The sequence below is a fragment of the Sitophilus oryzae genome, unplaced genomic scaffold, assembly GCF_002938485.1.
Source record: "Sitophilus oryzae breed Bouriz unplaced genomic scaffold, Soryzae_2.0 scaffold_1436_pilon_pilon, whole genome shotgun sequence".
Lineage (NCBI taxonomy): Eukaryota > Metazoa > Arthropoda > Insecta > Coleoptera > Curculionidae > Sitophilus > Sitophilus oryzae.
Window position 1 is genome coordinate 3,574,396 of NW_022146100.1, and position 11,075 is coordinate 3,585,470.

At 30.6% G+C, this 11,075-nt stretch overlaps 1 protein-coding gene across 1 annotated transcript; it reads right to left on the bottom strand.

The window, feature by feature from the left end:
• Positions 1-104: 104 nt before the first annotated feature.
• LOC115876484 (dnaJ homolog subfamily C member 3) lies at positions 105-10,964 on the bottom strand. The gene is made up of 7 exons (XM_030892282.1): positions 10,744-10,964; positions 10,399-10,509; positions 10,136-10,335; positions 9,837-10,069; positions 9,532-9,775; positions 7,053-7,514; positions 105-504 (listed from the first exon to the last, which is right to left on the bottom strand). Exons 1-7 carry the CDS (start codon positions 10,850-10,852, stop codon positions 352-354), a joined length of 1,512 nt encoding a protein of 503 aa, XP_030748142.1. The 5' UTR covers positions 10,853-10,964; the 3' UTR covers positions 105-351.
• Positions 10,965-11,075: the final 111 nt, after the last annotated feature.

Below are 11,075 nucleotides of genomic sequence, written 5' to 3' on the forward strand. Positions count from 1 at the left end.
AAGAACGTCACAGTTGGTTAGTGATTTATATTTAAGAAAAGAGGTATGGTAAAGGTTCTATAGTAATTTATATTTGGGAAAAAAGGTATAAGAACACACAAAAAACAAATTTCAATATATTTTATTAATTTATGTACAATTTTTATATATAGGGTAAATTCAGTTCATATTTTATTTTATACATTACCATAATTATGTATCATTACAAAACTATAAAACAAGAATAAATACACTTTATACATAAATACGTATCAGTGGCGTAACATTCCATAGTAAATCAACCGTCGCATTCACTCCAAGCGTTCATATAGTCTACATTCGGCAAAAAATCATCACTTTAATTCGTACAAACTAGTTAAAATGGAACCTAAATTGAAACGGACTCCCGTGGAAACCCTGGAAATTATGGAAATTGGCGTGCATGTTCGGGTTTTTCCCCGACTCTGGATCCAACGGATCCTCACCATTGTCGTACTGTCTTCGTTTTTCTTCGTCTGTCAAAACCTGAAAATCAGAAAAAAAATCAGGTACTGAGAAAAGATATTCTTACGGAGAGTAGAGTACATAAATATGAATATACAGGGTGGTCCGAACTGTATTCCGGAAATTTCGGCAGCATATTCTTCAGATAAAAATAAGTAAAAAAGTTCGTATAAATGTATGTCCTAAAATGGTTAGTTTCGGAGATACAGGGTGTAGAAGTTTCATTTTTATTTTGATTTTTTCCAAATAATTTCTGAAGTAACGTCAATATTTGGATGAAAATTGGCGTCTGGGAGTTTTTTGACATGAGAAATTTGATTTTGATGTCAATATGTCTCCTATTTGTAAGGGGCGCCATCTACATGTGTTTTAACTGTTTTGAAGAGTAATAACTTTTCGTCCCTATCTGTATAAAACTACCCAAGTAAAACACTACCCAAACACAACGTTGGAGTAGTTACAAAAAATAGTTAGCTCCGTACCTTGGGCATTAAAATAAATGTAAACGTTGTTGTAACGTTGTGCCGACCTTGAACTAGTACTAGAACAAAGTAAAAGCTTCTGCGACGTCGAATAAACGTTGTGTTGTAACCTTTTTTGCTTAAGCGATCTTAGGCGATTCGGACAACGTAGTTACAATGTTGGGCAATAAAGAGTTTTCCGACGTCACTTTTAGGACCTATTCCAACGTTATGCAAACGTCGTCTGTTTTACTAATTCCAACGTTGTTTAGATTTCCTTATTCTTACGTTGGTAGGACGTCGAGCCACTACCTTTTTGCAACTGCATTGAACCATAACCTTAAATCTTAAATTTTCACTTCATTGTTCTATTCAGTCAGACATTTGCTGTCCTCCTTTCACGCAGTTGAGCAGCTCTGAACTGTTCTCTTGATTTGGGAGTATCGCGTTCTTACGCGATCCAGAACTGTTCCGCGCTATATGGCGGCACGAGGCTATCGCGCACAGCTCCTTTCAGAACCGTTCTCGAGTAGCCCCAGGGCGTAAAGCCCGGAACTCGAAGTTTCGAGTCTTGTCCTGGCCGGTTAAAAGATGCCCAAATCGTATTTTTAATTATATCTCAATTTTTTCAAATGGAACAAGGGTGGTTCATTAACATAATTGGAAAAAGCATTTTTTCACAAATAATTTGGTACCACATACTTGGTATTTCCAGTCAAATTGTCCTGCAATATTGACAAAATAAAAAAATACTGACAAATTGTCCTGCAATGCATCAAAATGCATATTTTGATTAACAAAAAATACCTTTTATTTCTTAATTTCCTTCCAGTCGATGCAGAAATAATTTATGGACGACACTGGTTGAAGTAAATACAATTCTTTGTATACCAAAAAATTATTTATGTATTTTGATGCATAGAAGTCGTGTATTAAGTTTCATAAATATATCTATTATAAAATCAGAGTTATTGGGAAAAAAGTTTTTTTAGAATATTTTACCACCCCATATCTCAGAAATTAAGATATTTAGGACATACATCCATATTTAGTTTTTCTCTTAGAATAGGACCAAAAATGTATGCAGTGCTACCACTACACAAATATGGCGCTTATGGGACGTTTTCAATGAGTTTTAAATCTCCCACTCGATATTGTGTTGGCAACGGCGAGGAAGCGGTTGCAGCGGTGCCACGTTTATTTGACATTTGCCAGAATTTTCTGAACGTTAGTTGAGACATAGTATAAGGAAACTAGTAGTTTTACTGCTTGTCAAATCCTTTGTTCTTTTTCTGCCACTTTATATGACCTTGTTCTCGCCTCCGTAGCCGACGACGTAGCTGTATAGTCGTGGTCTATTAACTAGGCAAAGGATAGACGTAGCACTCGCCATAGTTTCACAGATATGTATTTAGGAAAATATGAGTTCACAATAAAATAAAATAAAAAAAATGATCATCGAGTAAAAACTTGCTTGAAAACAGAATATTTTCACATTTCGTGTAGGTAACAATTCTTCTGTATCTGAAAATCTTCTGATGGGAAGAAATGCGGAAAAAATATATAATGACATATTTTTATATTATTATCTATTTCAGAGATTTTCTACGACTTTTTTTTATTTAAAGAAAGTTTAATTTTCTGTAGATAACTGGATTCGGCATAAAATTATGCTATAGTACACTGTCTTTATTTAAAGCACACTGCGGTGTTGCCAATCTATTTCTTATTTACTAAAACTTTGGTTAAAAACATTATATAGGAAAAGTGGTAAAAAACTAGAGTGAATATAACTTTATTAATACTTTGCTATGTTTTCTTAAACATGAAGGATATCGGAATAAATTCGTGTAGAAAAATTTACTTTATCTTATTATTATTTATTAATAGTAATATATAAAATATAATATAAAATATTTATAATAGTAATATTTAAAAAATGTTGTATCTCATTTTTTTTTAAATGCAACACCTTGTATATTATTTTTCTTTCAGATGTAGAATTAAAAGGTGAACATTTTTTGACAAGACAAGATAGGCAAAGATCATATTAGGTGGCTTTGAAAAAAAATTACTGTTGAAAGAGCCATATGTAATATAATACTGCGAATATCTGCGACAGCGGTAAAAATTTAGAAACACTTTAAATTAATAAAAAAATGTTCACTTTTTAATTCTGCATCTGACAGAAAAATAATATACAGAATGTCGCATTTAAAAAAGTTGAGATATACCATTTTAAATATTGCGATTTTGGTGACGCCATAAAAATACCCAATATAGAATAATGTATATAGAATGATGTAAAATAATAAAAAAAATCAAACTAACTTTACCATAACTTTTTTTGTGACACCCTGTATATAACAAAATATTTTAGGATACACCCCTTTATAAACCTTGAAACATATGAATAAACTTTTTTCACATCTTCGACAACGACGACGATATTGGACTTCCTCGCACTAATGGGCCACCCTGTATATTTACGGTGGTTTAAAGCTAGGTGTGGCACTTTTCTTCCCTCAAATATAAACTCAATATTTTGTCTATAATATTTTGAATATTGTTATATTACGACCACTTATAATAAAAAATAAATAAAAAAAAACATAAAAAAATACAGTCCACTAAATTTATAAGAGATTATGCTATTATAAAATTCTTTCAATTAAAAAATATGAATAATTTGCGGAGACTATAGATGTACAAAATATTTACTCTAAAATTGTTTCAAAAATCAATTTATATAAATTATCTCGTAAATTATTATTGGAGTGAAAATTTTATGGAAAATCCCCTGACCAAAAAATATTTTATGCGCATATTTTAGACAACCTGTATATCTAAAAAACTATTTTTAAAATCTGCACACATGCTAAAAAAAATAATAACATTTAACTAATTACATAATATCTCAGCTTCTAAAATAAACAAATATAATTAAATGTTAATTGATAACTACTATCAGCTTGCCGATTTACATCCGATGGAAATCTAAAAAGACTCAAAGAACAATTTTTTGAATTATTTCCACAATTATTCAACAACAATTGTTATTTCCACAAAACCCAGACTGTTTATTAATTAAACAAAATGTTTAAAACAATGTTTTTAAGACACCATTACTTGTTTTAAATATTTGTTTAAAACAGAGTATTAAATAGGTTTAGTGTAGGTGTTTATTTCAATAAAAAATGAGAAAAACTCGTTCAAAATAAAAACAACTATAATACAAAAGGAATCAGAACAGTAATCAGCTCAACTTAATATCGTCTAAATAAACTACTAATTCTGTACTACTACTTGGAGGAGCACCATTAAGGTTTCTAAAATCGAATTAAGTTTTGTCCTTTGGCTTTATCATTACTCAACATGATATGGTTTAAAACCATAGACTTAAAATAAAATATAGACTGAGCATCTCATTTATAAATAGCTGGAACATGCGGTCAGACAATGTCTTGTTATTGTTGTGTTATTGTTTTAGGTTATAACGAGTGCGACACGAGCGATAGATAGGTTGTCTCTGTCGTAACGGTCGTTCCCTGACGACTCTGACGAGGAACACAACACTGTCTTTCGTTTCTCAAGTACACCTGAACTCTCCGTATCATAGCCGGGTAATTTTTTTATTTTAATGAAGCTATAATTAAATTAAAAATATATCGTATTTAAACTTTTTTATATTTTATTAAGATTTAGGACAGGTTTTTTGAATAAAAGTTTAGAAAAAACGTATTAGATTCCAAAAAGGATAAAAATAATAAAATACACGTTATAGAAGAAATTTTATAATCGAAATTACGTAATTTTTGAAATTAATAATAAATTATTAATTTAAGTCAAACATTTACAACCCCTAATATTAATCAAAACAGGATCTATTCCACAGATATAATAGAATCGGTGACAGGAAGAGAAAAAAAAATATGATTGTTGTAATTTTTTTTTCTGATTAAGTGATGTCTTATTACGTAAATTAGAGAAAACATAAATGTTTCATTAAAGCAAGGAAGATGATAGGAAGTGGATAAAATGAAAACTACATTTATTTAACTCGGTACTGTCTTTATTATACCGGGTGCGTCCCAAAAGTGGCTCATCCCCATAATTTTTTTATATTTTCAAATAAAAAAACAAGATTTAGTATGTTAGTATATGACATAAATTAGGATTGATTGACGCATTCAATTGTTTTTGGTCACTTCCTGTTTCACCGGAAATGACTATAACTTTTCATTTTTAAACGGCACCCTCGGTATATTTCTACTTTATTCGATAGAAAATGACACTCTGAATAGAATGACATATCATATGTCAACTTTTGACATTTTCGCATATGGTTTAATTGTAATTGTAACACGCGGTTCATAACGACAATTTGACTCGAAATACCAAGTGTGTGGTATCAATATATTCATAAAAAAATGCTTTTTCCAAATATGCTAATGAGTCACCCTTGTTCCATTTGAAAAAATTGACATATGTATGATTAAAAATACGATTTGTACATCTTTTAATCGGCCTAGACAAGACACGAAACCCATTAGACGATCAAAACTATTTTTCCAAGGCTCCTTGATTAAAACTTAGTGTTTTTAACAACACCGTGGCACCCTGGATTGAAATTTAAAATACGATTTGTTTTTAAGCGACAATGCCAAAAGTTGACATATGATATGTCATTCTATTCAGAGTGTCATATTTTATCAAAAAGTAGCAATATACCGAGGGTGCCTTTAAAAATCAAACGATGTAATCATTTCGGTGAAAAAGGAAGAGACCAAAAACAATTGAATACGTCAATAAATCCTAATTTATGTCATATACCTACTAACACACAAATCTGTTTTTTTTTATCTGAAAAAATAAAAAAGTTATAGGGGGTGAGCCACTTTTGAGATGACCCGGTATATTAAAAAATATTGTTTCATAATGTAATATCATTTTAAAATTCTTGTATGTTATTTTAGATTCTGAAGATAATTTTAGAATAAACCGGAATATATTTTTAATAAAAACATTATTAATTATTAACAGGGTTATAATTATGATATTGATACAATGTAAGTAAGTAAATAATGTAATGTAAGAGAAAAAATTCAGATTTTACATTTTTCTAAAATATTATCTAAATAAGCGCATTTCTACAACAACGCCACTGACTCCTAATGGGTAAATTGAGAGTTGCCTACCGGTCGAAAGTCGTTTCGAGACTTAAATGGATTATTTAAATCAAATTTCTTGCAAATTTGGCACTGGCGAACCATATTTTATAGTTCTTGAACAGAAAAAGTAAATAAAATAAACACTTAAGGACTACAAGCTAAGAAAATGCGTTAATACAGCCGGGGACATAGCGGCAACAAAGGTAATAAATGAATGAATAGGCTCCCTCGCCTCTAATCGGTGTTGTCATATTGTAAAGAACTTATCCTTTTTAAACAGTATCCGACTTATAATTTAGTAGTATAAGGACTATTTAATACATCTATGGAATATTAAAACCTACTTTATTAAACTGTAGTATTAGTATCTCAATATATGTGTATAACAAGAAAAAAAATATTGGTAATATTAAAGACGTGACAACATAGGCTTAATGAGGAAGGCTCGGTCGACTGTACCCAGAAGTAAACATGTGTACAAAAAAGATTGTTTGACCGCGTTGAGATGTAAATAGTGTAGTCTATATTTTATTTTAAGTCTATGTTTAAAACAGTATAAAAGTGTTGTAAACATATTTTCGACTTTGTATTTACAATGTTCTTTAAAACCATAAAAACAAATTTAAACAATAAAAAAACATGTTTTGTTTAAAAATATTGTTTTTCAGCGCTGCTTGAAACTATTTAAAACTGTTAACAATTTAAAGTTTATTTTAGAATTTTTAATAGATCTATAGCAAATTTTTGAAAAATATTTCTCTTCCGATTACAATCTGGCAACAATGCTGTCTACAATCAACGCACGTGCTCGATGACATATATGACGTACAGTAATACAGTTCGAACCACCCTGTATACAAAACTTTAAAATACATGAAAATTTTAAAATGTATTGAAATTAGATGTATTTGGATTTTCCTATAGTTAAATCACTTACTTCTTTAGCCGCTGCTATATCAATGAACTTTTTCTCGGCAATTTTCTTCATTTTCTCGTCCGTCTGATAATTGTCCGGATGCCATTTTTGAGCCGCTTTCCTATAAGCCTTAACGATCTCTTTTTTGGTCGCCGTCCTTTTCACGTCCAGTATCTTATAGTAATCCCTCTTCTCGGCCTGTTTCTGCCTGTTTTCCGCCTTATTTAAACCCTCCTTGGCTCTATCCAAATGCCTGTCGATTTCCAGAGCAGCTCTGTAGTCTCTGATCGCGTCATCGTACATTTCCGTTTGAAGGTATGCCTCGGCTCTATCACAGTAAACGTTCGATTCTTCGTTGATTTGTAGAGCGTCGGAGCAGGCAGAGATCGCCTCTTCCGATTGCTCAGTGTTCACGTAGCATGAGCACAAAAAACGATTTGCTTCGAAAATTATTGGCTGGATTTCTTTTTCCTGTTTTAAAACCTAAAAAAATAATCTTATTGTAATGGTTGTAACGGACGGTTTTTTTTTGCTGATTGATTTAAAGTAACGCACGTTTCAAGACTAAAAGTAAAAAAAAATCACGAATATTTCCGCATGGGGAAAGAAATGTAGAACGAGTGTTCAACGAGAATATATAATTTAATAAAATTACTGTAAATCGCTATAAATAATAAATTGTTTGTAATTGAACTGTAATTTCTGTATTATTAATCCGGCAAATTATGGAGATAAACAATTGTGATTGATTAAAATTTTATTTTAAGATGAAATTTTTTTGTTAACAACATTCTGAGAATTTAAATAATGAATTAAATAATGACAAGTAACATTTGTCTAAAAAAGACAGCTACTATGTAGAGTGACAATTTGGTTATACAAAATTTAGAGTGACCATTTTGATTATGGAAAAGAAATACCATATCCATAATCATATTCTATGAGTTTGCCTAACGACTAACATTAACAACATTATTTTTTAAATATAAATCGCCAACATGAATAATGAAGAAAACATTTAAACAAAAACAGACCACACAAAACAAATTGTTGGTAAGTAGCAGTTAGTATAGTCTGTAAAACGAATAACTTTGAATTTGACAGTTCCCGCGGGCTTTTCTAGTGTTAATTTTATTAGGTTAGCAACTTGCGGCCATGCTGACGCAATGCCGTCTCTAATAGAACAGCCTCGGAACGAGATTTATGACGTCACGCTAGTTAGATACTACAGATTAATAAATATGTTGTAGAATACATGGAAAACATAATTATTCCTCGTATTTTTGGTTTGTATTTTAAAAATGATATAGTTTACATGAAATATACATAATATACAGTTAATAAATACAATATATATACCTATTTATAGTAATAAATACTTTGGCCGATAAACTATGAACCATACAAATGCAGCAAATGTTTTACAATATGGCTAAAATCGTACTAGTAGTCAATGTAGATAGTTTTTGTGTTAAGAATAACAATTTAAAAAAATATGTGGTCATCTTTTGACAAGTTTATATTAGTTTATTAATTGCAGTAAACATTATAATATATAAATAAATTTTGTGAATGCAAATAATAATACATCACTATTAGTAGATATTGAATGTTTTTTGTTAAATTAGATCGATTTTCGAACCCCAAAATTTAAAATATATTTTGCATTTTACCCATTATCTTATGTACCACCTATTCATTATTTGTATATTGTAAAACATTTGCTGCATTTGTGTGGTTCATAGTTTATTTGCCAAAGTATTTATTACTATAAATATGCATATATTATATTGTATTTATTAACTGTATATTATGTATATTTTAAGTAAACTATATCATTTTTAAAATACAAACCAAAAATACGAGAAGTAATTATGTTTCCATGTATTCTCCAACATATTTATTAATCCGTAGTATCAACTAGCGTGACGTCATAAATCTTGCTCCGAGGCTGTTCTATTAGAGACGGCATTGGTCTAATATTTTGAAATGTCAAAAGCTGATGACATTTTACTTTTGTCAATTATGACATTTCGTGTTGATTTTTGCAAGAAGAGGAAGAACTGTCACTTGTTTTATTATTTTCCTTTTCTATTTCACGAAAGTAAAAAGAGTTACCTATCTGATTCATTCAGGCACTCAATTTAAAGAATATCAGTAACTTTTTTGATAGAGGGATTTTATATTTGCCATGTTGGTAAAAAATAACGGTCAAAATTCAAAGTTATTCATTTTATAGACTATAGTAGTCAATGATAAAGATGTAGTAGTATTTTGGTTTAATGGCCACAGCTGCCAGACTATCCAACCGAGTGATAGAATTATCGTTTTTTAATAAAAATTAAAAAAACATAAAATTAATATAATAATAAAGCTAGAATACTATCATATTAACGAAACAAGGTCAAAAAGTCCTCAAAAACATATCATGTGATTAATGTATGCGTTTGCTAAGATAAAACGCCGTTTTTTCAATCATACAATATAAAAAATTACATACCTTATTAGCACTCTCTATACACCTCACATATTCTTTATTTTCATTCGCCAAATCCGCATCAGTTAAGTACTTCACCACATTTTTTATTTTCTTGTAAAAAGCAAAACAGTTTTTATGTTCGGGGTCCAATTTCAAACATTCTCTTATGGCTTTCAGCGAATCTGTAGCATGTCCCACCTTGTACAACATCTGGGACAGCTCCAAGAAATCGTCTGTATTGTCATTGCCTAATTTTGTTGCAGTTCTAAAATATGGAGAAAGCACTATAGTAATAGAGAAAATTGTTTGAATGCAACTATGCCCACCTAATGTCTGATATGGCTGCCATATCATCGCCGAGCTTTAAATGCAATTCAGACCGAAATTTGTACAAATCTGTCGCCCACGGACTCACTTCAATGGCTTCAGACAAATAGTGTATGGCACTGTTATAATCGTCATGTCCATAATAATACTCTGCACTCCTTTTCCGTTCTTTTGCAGGATCAATTTTTTGAAGAAGATCATTGGCCTCCACATTATACGGATCTATTTTTAACTAGAACAAAAATGATATACCCAATATGACCTCACATATATAGATATAGAAGATAAAAATACTTACAACATTATAAAAATCTAACTGGGCAAGATCATAATCCGCTTGCTTAAGATATAACTGTCCCCTGTTAATTCTGGCAGCTACAAAATCCGGTTTTAATTCGATAACCTTATCGAAATCTCCCAGAGCGTTTTTTGATTTTCCTAAAGCTAGATATACGGTGCCTCTTTTGAAATATGTCAGATAGTTTGTCGGATCACCATCTATAAGGGAAAAATATGAGAAATACACAACAGATAATTTAGGAAAATAATAAGTATACATACCCACAGCTGAGTGATAATGAGTTAAAGCATCAGCTAGTTGTCCTTTGGATAAATATTCCTTTCCTAATTGTAAATGTTTGTCTATTTCACTCTGCGACAAGCCTTCCGAAGCTAAAATGATAGGTATATTAGTTCCTTCGAAATATTTATCTTTTGTAGGTCCTTTTGAAATTTTTGCTAGTAAGTTACATATGATTTTAAATATTAACCCTATGTTATTATCTCGAATTCTTACTGTTTTAATTAGGCATACTGTATTATCATTTTCAGTCTCAATACGGTGCTTATAAATAAAATCAGTTTGTTTTAAATATTCTGCAAACCTATGATAAAAATCAAACTCACCATGTATTAAAGCTTCGAATGCAATAAATGCCAGATAAGGTGCGAACGTTAACCAAATGCTATGATGCATATTATCTAGGACACTATACAATATACCTGGATTTACCATTTTCTGGAAATGTTTGAACAATACTCATATTAAAATTTTGAAAATTCGGGACTATATCAGTCCTTCATAACCAGCCACTCGTGGTGTCAGCTGATTGGTCCAAGTCAGAAATGGCAATTTTTATTTGACAGGATAATGCCGTGAATATATCGGTCTCTCTTTAATTCATGCGAATGAATAAAGACGGACATACTCTGAATGGATTTCTCAAATTTTATTTAAA